The sequence below is a fragment of the Schistocerca cancellata genome, unplaced genomic scaffold, assembly GCF_023864275.1.
Source record: "Schistocerca cancellata isolate TAMUIC-IGC-003103 unplaced genomic scaffold, iqSchCanc2.1 HiC_scaffold_823, whole genome shotgun sequence".
In the NCBI taxonomy this organism is placed as follows: Eukaryota; Metazoa; Arthropoda; class Insecta; order Orthoptera; family Acrididae; genus Schistocerca; species Schistocerca cancellata.
In genome coordinates this window covers 178,023-192,989 of record NW_026046834.1, presented here as the reverse complement: position 1 = coordinate 192,989, position 14,967 = coordinate 178,023, and the positions used below count along the sequence as shown (strand labels likewise).

At 38.5% G+C, this 14,967-nt stretch overlaps 1 protein-coding gene across 1 annotated transcript in view; it reads left to right on the top strand.

Annotated features, from left to right (window-relative positions):
• Positions 1-14,967, top strand: part of LOC126143531 (CLIP-associating protein 1-A-like) — a gene marked incomplete at its 3' end in the record, with an annotated part of 235,094 nt that overhangs the window by 47,152 nt on the left and 172,975 nt on the right. The window contains 3 exon segments of the mRNA XM_049915437.1: positions 3,241-3,287; positions 11,005-11,074; positions 12,544-12,612. Of these exon segments, the coding sequence (XP_049771394.1) occupies positions 3,241-3,287; positions 11,005-11,074; positions 12,544-12,612 (186 nt within the window).

The following is a 14,967-nucleotide window of genomic DNA, read 5'->3' as shown; positions in this document are numbered from 1 at the left end:
ACATTCATAGCTCTCCTGAACATCCTAGTTACTGTCCTATTTTCACCACCACGACGGTTCACCTCCTGCATAGGCGGTCCAGATCAGGGCTAACGATGGCGGTTCTTGTGCGATCGCTTCTCACTGAACTGGAGCTCTTGCCTTTACCACCTCTCCTCGAGGTCCATTCATGTACACCTCAATGGTGTAGCCCTAGGCTGAAGCTTCGCCTGGACCTTTCGTGTGACCATAAGGACTCCGTTAACCCTGTGGCTCTCTGCTGTCACTTCCTATCGATTCTTGAAGTGTTCTGGGGCTGTGAAGTGGTGTTTCACCAATGGCTCGATGGCTGATGGTCATGTTGCCTTCGTCTACATTCACAGTAGCCATATTGAACAGCATTCCTTACCCAATGGCTGTAGTGTATTCACTGCACAGCTGGTGGTCCTATCTCGTGCACTTGAGCACATCCGTTCATGCTCTGGTGAGTTGTTTCTCCTCTGTACTAACTCCCTGAGGAGCTTACAACCTATCGACCAGTGCTACCCTTGCCATCGCCATCCTTTGGTAGTTACCATCCAGGAGCCCATCTATACCCTGGAATGGTCCAGTCGTTCCTTGGTGTTTGTCTGGACCCCAGGACACGTCGGCATCCCAGGCAATGAACTTGCAGACAGGCTGGCCAAACAGGCTATGCGTTCTGGAGATGGGCATGGAACAAGAGGATATTTGGTGAATGGACTGGCCTCCCCCTTCCCCACTGAGCAGTGTTGGATGTGTTGGAGAGATGTATTTCAGCACTTCCATATGCACCAACAACCATTCAGCAATTGTCAGCTGTGCTAGTGGAGGAATGGAACACTCTACTGCAAGAAGTCCTTACGAACTTTGTGGCCAACATCGGAGCATGCTGCAGAGCAAGCATCGCTATCCGTGATGGTCACACACCGTATTAAGAACCATGTCCCACCTTTAGAATGCTCAGGGGACTGTCACGAGTTGTGGTGAATTCAGTGTAATTATTGTCTTGGAATTAGTGTTATTTCTGCTCATCTCATTTCATGTTTATTTCAGCTACCTTCTCTACTGTAGCAGTACATGCTATGTATGGTCCAAGTTTCATGGATCTATATTACTTGACAGTGACACATCATGCAAAAGTTACTTTCACCCTTAAGTTTTCCCCACCGGTGTGCTTTCAATCAATTTGTGCCATTTAAGATATGAAAGTACCTTATAAATGTTGGAATCTATGATGTATTATGCACTATATTACAAAAACCTGAAGTGTATGTAATATGTTGTATGAAGCCCCTAATAAAAACAGCGTGTGAGCATGTAGGGTGTCATGAAAAGTGAGGAAGAAGCCACTTCCAGAAGAAGCAACAAGCAAAACCTCCAATGTAACAGTAGTAGTTTTTCCTGTTTTATTCTCTTGTATGCAGACTGAGGTACAAATGTGGCTGAATAAGTAAGGTCAATGTGCAAAGCTGCTAATGAACAGGTCACTGCCATCCAGTTGGCAATGTATGTAGAATCGGCATATCCTATTTTGGCAGCTATGTTTCTCAAAACACAATCAGCAGATCAATCCTGCTAATGCTTCAGTTTCTTCTTGCATCTGGTATACAGAAAAAGGCAACAAAAGCCTTACTTTTACATGAGTTATATACTTCAGTTGCTACATTTAATACTTAAGTTATATTCTGTTTGAAACTTTATTGCATGTAGACATTATGTAATTCACTCCTTGGTGTGGTCCCCTTATTGTGTAGCATTGCATCAGTACATTGATTTGCAAGTGAAAAGATTTTAAAAGAAAGTAAAGAAGTATTTTCATTGTGGTGGGATCCACTCAAGCACTGCTTTTCCAACTCTTCACTGAATTGAATGGGATCCATTCAAGCACTGCTTTTTCAACTCTTCATTGAATTGGAAATAATTTCAGAGCCTCTTTCAGTAATATGGCAATATGAAAATCTCTGAAGAAAAAGTGTAGTCTGTAGAGTGGGTATGAAAGACAATCATATTCCATATTTATGATATGAATATAATAGATGGAAACATTCCATGTGGGAAAAATATATCTAAAAAGAAAGATGCTGTGACTTACCAAACAAAAGCGCTGGCAGGTCAATAGACACACAAACAAACACAAACATACACACAAAATTCTAGCTTTCGCAACCAACGGTTGCCTCGTCAGGAAAGAGGGAAGGAGAGGGAAAGACAAAAGGATTTGGGTTTTAAGGGAGAGGGTAAGGAGTCATTCCAATCCCGGGAGCGGAAAGACTTACCTTAGGGGGAAAAAAGGACAGGTATACACTCACACACTCACACATATCCATCCGCATATACACAGACACCTGTCTGGACCATCTCCTCTGAAGGTCTTCCTGTATGGTGGTACAACATGCAACGTGTGGTTCTCATGAGCACTAAAAATGGCGGAAATGATGTTTCTGTTGATCTGTATTCCAATTTTCTGTACAGGTTCTGGAACTCTCAGAACCGAGCCCATTAAAAACTTTTTTTTTATGTGTGTATATGAGCACTTTAAAATGAAAGCACTGATCATATTGAAAAGAAGCTTACTATGTCCAGTGCAGAACATAATATAATCCTGGGGACTCTGGGGTGTATTGAATTACTAGTGGTGGAATTTCTCTATTGATTCCATTAGTGTTGTGAGTGACCATTCATCAGTTGTTCCCTGGAAATAAAATGGTCCAGAGTATTATGAGGAGTCTCCATTCACAAAACGATAAGCAAATGATTTCATTGCGATGCCTATTGGGCCATGTGTGAATGCTGAAATGTTTTGTGGACACAGTATGGTGTCTGTGTTAAATATGATTAGCTCATTGTTGATCTGGAAAAAAAAATATTGCCAATAGGAGGAGGATGTGACTCTTTGTGAAAGATAAAGTAGCATCAGATGAAATTCACAGTGTGCTTATATTGTATGTACTGCTGCAAAGAAGATGCTCTGACTTGCTAATGTTAGGCTTTCTGTTCTAGGTGGGGGATTCTTATTGGTGCTTGTTTGCAACTGAACTTGTTATGCTGCTGATTAGAGGATTGCATTTTACAATATTTGCTGTTGTAGATTCAGATACAGGCTGAATGAGGACTTGACTGTATCTTAGATCCTTAGCACGTGCTTGTGATAAGAAACAATTCTATTAACAATAAAGAAATTGGGGGATAGTCTGCTGACAATTTTGTAACTGTTAGACTGATAATAAATTCATTTTTCAGATTCTGCAAGGTCCTTTGATGAACCTGATGGAGATGCTGGTGCTATCGTAAGTATAACAAATTTTTTACAAAAAGTTTCACTACCAGTTTCCAACATTTAGTGATCTAATAATGTTAACAAGGTATTTTTCCTCGCTCCTGAAATGTTCCAACTCATGTGCTTTTTTGTCGGTGATTTACACTGAAGTTGCTCAGTGAAGGATTGAGTGGATTTAACCTGATGTTTCTATCTGCCTGCTGATAACTTTATTTGGCCATGTTTTAAAGTCTGTGTTCATTTGTATGCAAAACTATTCAATTGCCGGTTGAACTGCAAATCCCGTGGGAAAAATTATCTCATTCTAAATTTTCATTACTTGGGTACCCTGCACCCCAACCTGTGCTGGATAACTAGTTCACTTATAAATTCCACAGCTGTTAAAGAAAAGTGTTGCTTTAAAATATTGTAACCAGTAAAAACTCATTTAATATACAGATTGTTAATGACAAGACATTTATTTTCATTTCTACTTCACAAATTTTTACCAAGAGAACTGGTTGTTATTGAACCTGTTGTAGCAACAAGAAGTTTTTCATAGGGTATCATGGGATTTTAAAATATGTATGTTCCCTTGTTGTCCTGTGACTTCCAAGTTGCTATGATGTGATTCCATAGGTCATGTGTGGAGACTGATTCTGTCATATGGGGGACATCTATCAAGTGAATGTCATCAATACGGAAGGAGCAGCATCTGCTGATCAAAAAGTCTGTCTTAGACAGTTGGAGTGACATGATATCAGTCATTATTCTGCTGGAACAAAGTACCAGAGCACTCTAGGAGGAGGGACACTACCATTGTCAGTACAAAGGCTCTGTAATGATGAAATGGAATAGAATGCAGCATTGTAAATGGACAACAAACTGTGCTGAACGCACATCTATTGGAGTTGCCAACCACAAAGCTTTGAATAAATATGTGTCTTTTATGGTTTAACAATTTGAATTAGAACTTTACTATCTAGGACAAAGGAAGCTGGAAAAATTAGGTGGCGAACAGACCAGTCTCTTTGCAGAAAAGGACACCAAGCAGTGCCTGTAACTGTATCAGTTGTTCTGACACACTTCAGTGTTCTCAGGTGGTTTGTGCTACCTATGTGACATACGTGCCTACACTGCCTTTAATTGTAGTATTGTGTTTTATTGTGCCATTCTCAGTGTGCACAGTCTTCAGTGATCATTGATTTAACAATTTACACAACTCTCCTGACCAATAATCCTTTCCTTTGGTAACACTGATTAATCTGTCAGCACACTACCTCAGTTGTTGGTGATATACTGAGGTGACAAAAGTCATGGGATATCTCCTAATATCATGGCAGACCTGCTTTTGCCTGGTGTAGTGCAGAAACTTGACATGACACGGACTCAACAAAGCACTGGAAGCCCCTGCAGAAATATTGAGCCACGCTGCCCCCCATAGCTGTCCATAACTGCGAAAATGTTGCCAGTATAGAATTTTGTGTACCAACCTTTTGATGTTGGCCTGTAAATGTTTGATGGAATTCATGATGGGTAATCTGTGTGGCCAAATTATTCATTTGAATTGTCCAGAATGTTCTTCAAATCATTTGCGAACAATAATGGCCCGGTGACATTGTGCATTGCTGTTTCGGAACAAGAAATCCATGAATGGCTGCATATAGTCTCCAAGTAGCTGAACATAGCATTTCCAGTGAATGATTGGTTCAGTAGGACCAGAGGGCCCAGTCTGTTACCTGTAAACACAGCCCACACCGTTATGGAGCCACCAGAAGCTTGCACAGTGCCTTGTTGACAACATGGGTCCATGGCTTCACAGACTCTGAACCACACTCAGACGCTACCATCAACTCTTACCAACTGAAATTGGGACTCATCTGACCAGGCCATGGTTTTCAAGTCGTCTGGGGTCCAACTGATAGGTCACAAGCCCAGGAAAAGTGCTGCAGCTTGATGTGCTGCTAGCAAAGGCACACATGTCAGTCATCTGCTGACATAGCCCATTAATGCCACATCTTGCCACACTGTTCTAACAGATACGTTCATCATACATCCCACATGGATTTCCATGGTTATTTCACACAGTGTTGCTTGTTTGTTAGCACTGACAACTGTATGCAGACGCAGCTGCTCTCGGTCATTAAGTGAATGCCGGCAGCCACTACATTGTCTATGGTGAGAGGTAATGCCTGAAATTTGATATTCTCGTTACACTCTTGACATTGTAGGTCTTGGAATATTGAACTCCCTAACCATTTCTGAGACTGAACGCCTCATGCATCGAGCTTCAACTACCATTACGTGTTCCATGTTTGTTAATTCCCTCCGTGTGGCCATAATCACATCCGAAACCTTTTCACATGAATCACCTGAGTACAAATGACAGCCCCACCAGTGCACTACCCTTTTACATGTTGTATATGCAATGCTACCACCGTCTGTGTGTGTGTGCTTATAACTGTCCCAGGACTTTTCTCACCTCAGTGTATACTGCATGCATGTGATGAAGTATGGTGTGTGTGAAGAAGAACACTTTCTTTGTATTACACTAGTGTCCAAAACTTAAATATATTTCGGGAAAAGAAGACAATGAACAGAGAATTTTGTAGCAACTACTGTAAATGACTGAAGGTTTCCCGACAAACAACAGTTGTATTACCTATGTAGTAACAGAGTACTGGCAATTCTGAATAGCTACACCATTCAGGGATAATGAGAAACAGTGCGTTAGATTTGTATTATCTCAGTTGCACTTGCTATTCATTGTGAGAAGAGTATAATCTTTTGTGTCAGGTATGTAATGTCACAAAGACACCATTTGGACTCTTGTTTTTCAGGGCAGAATCTTTGAACAGCTTGAAGTGGGTTAGACATGGACCACACTCTGAGTAACATTGAATTAGCCACAAAATATTGTTTCAGTGCTTCACTTTCGGAAAAGGTGTCTCATAAATTCTGTGGTGACTTTGTTCATTTAGAGGCACAGAAATGATTTCCAGAAGGGAATTATACCTTCCAAAAAGATACCACTTACACTGCTGAATATGTTCAAATTAGCCAGATTAGCTTGGGGGTAAAATAACACGTTTTCCCTCCCCACAAATGCAAGATATGGCTGTACTCGAAGTAGTTAGGGACCCAATAGCACCTCCTCTGGCATGTCACAATGATTTGTATAAAATCCCATCGGCCACCAATTTTAGATTTATTTGAATGAATCTCAAATAGGATCCATCCTTTCCTTGGATGTTGAAGATGGCACTATGCTGTATTATAGGTTGTTGTTAATTTTTTCTCAAGTCAGGGCTCTTTATTGAAATTAATTGACAATGACTTATTTTGATTCCAAGGCAAGTTAGGTAAAACAGAATGAAAATACATTAAATGTTCTATAGATAGGATAGTAGTGGTATACAAAATGTGTTGGGGTCAAGGGGGGGAGGAACCAGTGAACTGTGGATTGCACAAAGCTCTTTTTAAATCACTGTGCTGCAGGACATGTGTAGCACATACATTACGTGGATATCTACATCATCATTTTTACACATATTGCACAAATATCATATTTTATTTTCTTATTCTTTCAGCAGATGGTCCATGGGGAAAACAAACCATTGGGCATAAGAAAACTGGCAATATGTTGGGCCTGTTGATGCTCACAGTTTATTAGAAGTGTGACCATGTATCGCCACTGTATAGATAAACTCAAGGCTAATTTTTGTGAATTTTTATGATGTTGTATAATGGTTGACATGTGAATAGATGGGTGAGTGAAACATTGCAAATCCAAAATTTAGGAATTCAATCCCTGGTTGGTTTTGATACTATTACAGTAATTTAGTGTTACATTTCACCTTTATCAATGCTTTATGTATGTGCAAAACACTAAGTTGCACTCTGGTTTGGAGTCCACTTAAACTGCATGTCTCTTTATAACTAGTTGGGTAAGTCACTTCACTGGTTGGAAGAAGGCAACCAACTCCAATAGGACTATTCATAACTAAACACTGTGATGAGGAAACTAACTGTCAAATAGAGAACAGCTTCAGCCTTCATTTTGGTTGATGATATGTAGGGAATTTAATTGTAATTTGAGTGCTAATAACAGTTATTGCAGTAGAGTTCCTGTAGCGAATTCCCACTTACTGTTGGTAGTTCTATTGTATGAGGTGAAAAGTAATGATGATGCCTTTTTGAGAGTTGCATAGCATATTTATCAGCTCTCTGGAAAGGGAAAGCCGGCCACGGTGGCCATGCTGTTCTAGGCACTTAAGTCCGGAACCGTGTGACTGCTACTGTCGCAGGTTCGAATCCTGCCTCGGGAATGGATGTGTCTGATGTCCTTAGGTTAGTTAGGTTTAAGTAGTTCTAAGTTCTAGGGGACTGATGACCTCAGATGTTGAGTCCCATAGTGCTCAGAGCCATTTGAACTATTTTTGGAAAGGGGAAAAATTGATTACAGGCCCATATTACAGTTCTTTATTAGATAAATTTTCTAAGAGATTGAGCAAAGTATACCCCATGTGGTGCAGAAAATGATACTCTTCCACAAGATGAATGCCTGAATAGTTTAAAATTTTTGAACACTATGATAAGATAGTATGGTGTTGGATAAAATGTAATAAGTTAGAAGGAAACTTTTTCCAAAGTAGAACAGATTTTAATGAGGAGAAAAGTCATTGAAAAGTCTCCGAATGTCTCAATAATTCTTCATAAATAACACAACCATTGAACAACAACTTTACTAGACCAAATGATGATCACAGAATTGTTATGCATTGTCTTATCATGCCATTTTGACAAGCAGATATGACAGTTTTTCTGAGATCTTTAGGAATATAGTAAACATAGCTAATTACCAGAATGTACGGTAGTACAAACCATCTGATGTTAGGAGAATGCGAAATATTTAAAATAATATTACAGGATCGTAGAGAGTATAATTTCTATAACATGTTTCAGAATATGAGTACTTAAAGAGCTGACTTCCTTGAATGCATAACAGATAAGTGGTGTAAAGGGTAGATTTAGCAATGTGTATAGAAAATCCACACTCTCCAACCCCTACTCCACAATTTGAACTGTAATGACCCGTCACAAAGAAATCACCTGCTGTGCACTCTCATCCAGGGTACTTGCTTACAGTTATACAAGGAGAGTCTTAAGTGAAGTTTTGAGGGTAGGTGATAAGCTACTGGCAGAAGTAAGGGTGTGAGGGCAGGTTGTGAGTTGTGCTCAACTGGTAGAGCAGTTGCCTGTGAAAGGCGAAGGTCCCAGTTTCAAGTTCCGGTCAGGCACAGTGAGGAAGTTTCAAATCAGCATACACACTACTGCAGAGTGAAAATTAATTCTGAAAAGAGCCTTGTCAAAACACTACAACACTTTCAAGTAATGTTCTAATGTAATGGTTATTTAGATCAAATTGAGTGAATGTTGCAGCCAAAATGAACTGAACCTACGAAAAAAGACTGAGAAATATGAAGAAAAAGAATGAATCTGTTATCCACTTGATGCTGTCCCAAAAAAAGGTTCTATTGTCTTCTCTGGAAACACTGCATGCATTGTATTCAGTCCCAACCAATGAACATAAAATGACTGCTTAGTAAAGTTAAATATAATTGAGGCCTCTGAAAACTGGGTGTATGCATCATTCCACACTGATGTGGGATGCCGTATCTGAAACAATCAAAAGAGTTAAGGTGGTTTGCAAGAAAATCATTGACATACTTGACTGAAACTGGGAAGTAATGAAGGTATCACTAAATGCTGCTAGTGTATCATAATGAAACAAAATAGGGCAGGACAAACGTCGTGAAGCAAGCTTGAAGTTTACAGGACAGTGGAAGTAAGGAGTCTGCTGATACAAGGACATAGAAAAACACAAATGGGATTTCAGTGCACGCAAGGCTTGGGGTTTAGCGCTCATTCATCAGAGCCAGAGGACATGTAGGACATATACATTTCATGCAGTAGTGGGAGGTAATATGATAAAAAAATGGGTGTAAAAGAGTGTAGACAGACATTGAGGAGTCAAATTCTGCTATAAGTGTGTGGGTTGGGGGGGTGGGGGGGGGGTGGGGTGGGGGGCGGTCACTATCAAAAACTCAGTCTATAAGATCAAATAGTGAGCACACACAAAAGCACTGATTTGTAACACTTGGAGATAAAGACTTGTCCAGAAATACTGTGTAGAATAATGGATTTTTAACTCGTGTAATAACCCAAAACATGTTATTAAAATAATAATAATAATAATATTGTTAATAAACTCAATGTTAATCACCCTCTTAAAATGGCATGTTAGAGCTCTTTGGAGTGCTGTAAATGTTGTAGAAATGGTGCCAGGCAGTTGTGCAACCATCCACCACTGACATAATGGACAGGACTGAAGATGAGTGTCATGCATTGTCAACAATAATCTGTTTCATACACATCTGGCATTTACAATTGTAGAAATGATTCTTGATTGGAGCACGGTGATCAGTATGAAATGTTAAATATCGATAAAAACAGTCTTGATCACATTTTCTTATTTTTTATTTGTTGCCAACCTGTTTTGGCCCGTTCCTTGGACCATCTTCTGGCTTACACCGCCATTATGGCTGCTGGTGGCAGCAGACAGAGCAAGATCCATAGAAGTATTGTTGTCACTGCAGTGACCGCTGCCACCAGCAGCCATAAAGGAGGTGTAAGCATGAAGATGGTGTGAGGAAAAGGTCGAAACCACTTTCCAACAAATAAAAAATCCGAAAATGTGATCGAGACTGTTTTTATTGATTTTTAACACCTGGTATTGTTACTGTCACTAAGTGCAGGTCAATGTCAGCCATTTCCTAGCAAACATTGAGAGAGGAATAAAATGCAGTGGGCACTTGGGTGTCAGACATCTCACAAAAGGCCATTGCTCACAGTAGCTCATGAAACATCACTTCTTCCGATGGCTAAAGAACACAGAAACTGCGTAGTATCTGGCTGTGGCACGTACTGTGGTCTGACGAGACATGATTTTTCTCTCTTCAAATCATTCAGGACATTGGGAACACCAATGGCCCATTGATATGTTTAACTCACAGTGTGCTGAGGATGTAGTTCAGGCTGAAAATGGTTCAGTGATGTTTTGGTGTTACTCATACAGTGACCTGAGCCCACAAATTTGCATTACTCACTCAGGCGCCCTCTTGCACCTCAGCTGACCCATGAAATGCTGGAACCATCTGGAAAATCATGTCAGACATAGCTATCAACATCTCCTTGAATTTGGTTTCTCTACAGGATCTAATCATTGAGTGGCTTCAGCTGGTTATGACATTCCTGAAGAAACTGTGGACTTTCTTCATTGCTGAATTGAGACCATTGTGAGTTTAGACATCACATTACACGGTATAAGTGTAATATCACTTGAGGGTGGCTATTTTTTCTCTGTTATACTTATGTAGTGTTATTAATTGTCATTGTCATCAGTAGAATCCACAACTTTTGGAAGCAACCCATAGAACACACCAGTGCTGTTGACTGTGGGAAAAATTTACAAATTTCATGAGCATTTTGCTGATAGTAAGAGAAGAACAGTTTTAAATTGCTGAGAAATTTTTATCTCTACTTTTGAACTGTATTTCCGGACCTCCAGTTAATGGTGTTATTTTGAACATTTCATCTGACACATGAATGAAAATTGATGTTACTGTTATATAATACATGTTTTAGTTGAATGCAATCATTTCATTGGTAATGTGTGTGATTTTCAGCCGAAATCTGGAAGACAGCGATCTGCAAGTTTTTCAGTGAGGTCTGGAGTAGGCAAAGCAATTTCACCAGGTGAGAAACAAATTTGTTACTAACTCATTGCTGGTATGTTCATTTCGTTCGTGTGAGAAAAAATATTTTATCTACTATATTTTATATGATGATCTGTAATATGAGCACTGATATGTTTTGTCTGTAGACAAAAAGACTACACTGCAGGAAATGGATCTTGCCGCAACTACCTTTTTTGTCATCAATAATAAATTTATGTTCCTATATTACTCAGCTTTTGCGAGGCTGTACCTGGATGACATGTTACTTGAATAGGTATTGTGAATGAGCAAACAGGTGCATGTTATTTCATGAGTAATTTATATTTAATGTTTACTGGATTTTTCTGGTTCTATATTAGATAGATGCTGAGATTTTGGCACACTCATAATTTTCAGTTTGGGCATTTTTTTAAATTTGTTGATTACAAGGACAGCATGCTATTTCTCCTTTACAGTGTGAAGCTCACAGTAATGAAAGAAATCAGTCCTTGCATTTAAATAATATATATAAAAGAAAATACTTTGAGGGAATGGAATGAATGCTTTGCCTTAGATTTGCAGGATTGATAATATTGAGAAGAAATGGACGTCATTTAATGGAGTTGAGTTCTTTGTTCTGTTGCAGATATGACATTACATTTTGGTTTGGTGTGTCTACTATTTTCCAACACTAATGTCACTGAGCTTTTAGGATCCGTACTGAATACTTTCTTCAGAGACAGTTTTCACGCTAGTGAAATTGATGAAAGAACTTGAACTTTTTATAAAAAGCTGACATTTATGATTAAATGCCGTTGTCATTGCAGATATTTTCTGTTACCATGTGTAAAAACTAATGTACTGTTGTCCTGATAATTTAAATGCATTTATGTGAGTGCACTGTATGTACTGCTCACTGAATATACAGGTGTCTAAAAGGTGGAAGTGTGTGTGTGTGTGTGTGTGTGTGTGTGTGTGTGTGTGTGTGTGTGTGTGTGTGTGTGTGTGTGGTGGGTGGGTGGGTTGGGGGGATTATCCTTGTAACACAGTCTAGCTTAATGTGTTCACATTAATACAATTTAAATATTAAAAAGAACATTAAACTGGTTAAGATTGGATGGTGGTGAAGTTTCCAGGTAATGTATTGTTACTGGTGTATCACAATAATTTACAAAATGGATTCTGTATCCTAAATGCTTTCTAATATATTTTTATGTGAAACTCACAGATATTTCAAAGTCTGCTGTGTGTGGCTTGATGTGGATATTTTACACTCTATCATCCAGTGACATTGCTGCTTGCTTGTATATCTGTCTGCATGTTTGCTTGCTTAACCATCATCAGTAGCTTTACTTATCTTCATATGTAGGCTAATCACAATTCTGAATAAACTTTCCTTTTTGAGCTGTATAATGTATCGTCTTCTGAATTATTGTCTTGCAATTGTTGATGTGACCCATACTCACTTCCTTAATATGGTGTCTGTTCTGCTTTGCATGTTAACGAAAGGGCCGGGATCTAAAACCAGGCGTTCTGCCTCCTTTCAACGTCAATTGGTTACTGCGTCATCTGCACCAGGTATGATTTTCCCCTGCCCCCCATTGTGAACACCTTTGCCACAATGTATATAGTTCATGTAGTCTCAAGTGAGTAGGCTTGATTAGTGTAGAATTAATGTTGTTCAAATTTCTCATCACTATTGTGTACTATGTACTGTTTACTGTCTGTGGATGTATGCAAGGTGTAACAAATGTGAATAACTGTACAAGATATTAAATGTAAAGTAGTGTGCATCATTTCCATTGTTTTGAAATCATACAAGTTATTTCATATTAAAACGACAGTGATTTTACCCAGTTGCAAGTGTAGAAACATTTATGAGGCATATTAAGATTACGTTTGTCATTTATGGACATTTTAGAAGATATTACTGTGTTATTTTAAAATAAATACAGGTAACTGTGACCAGTCACTTTTAATATATATATGTTCATTTCCGTATAGTAGTTGTACAACCGATACTGGTAGATTTATATGGCAGTCACTGTTTGCAGTATAAAGTTAATTGTGTGGTCAGTATGTAATTAAAATGGAAACTTCCAGGTCGATATTAAGTACATCACTGCCCATACTGCCGCAAGCCAGTATCCAGCATCATGCTACGAAAATAAATACACAACTTGTGCATTCCTCATTAGTCTCAAAAAGTAGTTTGAGGAAATAAATAAATATTTAAAAAGTCAATGGTCAGAGTTATCTGTATTTGTAGTCAACAAATAGGCATACTTTAAATTATGGTCTGAAATATCTATGAAAATTATTCTTATAGCTAAATTAGTGTTGTGGACTTAAAACTTTGTGGCTTATTACATCCGTTGACAACTTTATCAGAGAAAGTATATATACTTCTTTACTATTTGTTTTCTGAATTATGTATTTTGATTGAGCTGGAAAGGAATGGACCCAGCCATTTTTTGTAGCTGTGAACCATTTCAGCATTGGTATGTTGTGTCAGTCTTCATTTTAGTGAAATGTTGCAAACATTGTAGTACAAATGAATTTTAGACAGAACAGTACTGAACCACCTACAAAGACAAATCAAACTAACCATTATTAACATATATAATAATGTTTCTGAAAATTCCAACACTGTGAAGGATGATTATACTGAAATTAGTTTACCAAAAATTATGGCTATGAAAATAGAAAAATGATTGGGATTAAGTAACTGTTCATGATCTCTTGAGTTTTAGATTCTAGTTTGCTGCAGAAACTGCGTGCACTGCATGTTGTGGCATGGAATGAAGAAGTGTCTGAATGTGTTCCTGCTGGAATCTTTTTCTGTGCAATTTGTATGCAAGTACACAAAGGATCACCTTCTTATATGCACTGATTCCACACACCTACGAGTGCCGTAGGACAAATTTTCCTGTACAGGCCAAAATGACATCACAAAATCCTCTCCTAGGAACTTTTCATTCTGTCACGTTAAATCTCACATGCTGATATGTGACATTTTAATGTTCACAAGGCACTTCATTTAATATTTTCTCTACAGCTAGACAAAATTCAAAGTTGACCAAGTCACAGTTTGTACCTAACTGTACAATTGAATGTGGAATTTCCGAAGGAACAAGCTGTTTCATTTGTTGATTTATCAGCAGTTCTTGGTTTGAGCTCTCTAACTAACCTTTTTCCTGCAAAACATCTACTAAAAACAGTTATGTGGAATCATTAAGTGTTCGGATTGATTTGACCATGTTGAATATACACTTAAATAGGTTTCCATTTGCATCTGCAAATGCTACCGTGATATTCCAGAGATACTTGCAGCAGCTATGATATGATATGTTGGTGCCACAAGCTGCGAATTATGTTGACTACATCATCCACACAGGGGCTATTTGCAAGTAACATCTCAAAAATTTACACCTATTTTGTGAACTTACAGAGATTAAATTCAGATGCAAAAAGAGAGAGTGTAACTTTTTTCTGGTGTGTCCATTATGGCTACATACTAAGCAGAGACGGTCTCTGACCTATATCAGCCCTTGTTGATTAAGTTAATGATCTCTCTACTCCAAATTTTGAAGAACTCCGGTTGGTATTGGGTAAAATAAACGATTACGGCAAATTCATTCCATGGGCCACACATATTTTGTACTCTTCCTATTGGCTTAAATTTATGTAGTATACTAATAGCCTGGCAGCTTTTTCAAAATTACAGAAGTGTTTGAAGTCTGCTCTCATGTAAAAAAAACTTAACGCTTCTTTTTTTCTGGACCAAATTACTCCTTATTACATTAATTTTGCTGTAAGGACCAGATGCAGACATACCAGCACAATAACTTAGTTGGAGGCCTTGGTTTAAGCAGTTACTACGGTGAGGTCCACTACAGGCGTACTTTTCTATATGCCAATACTGACAACTTA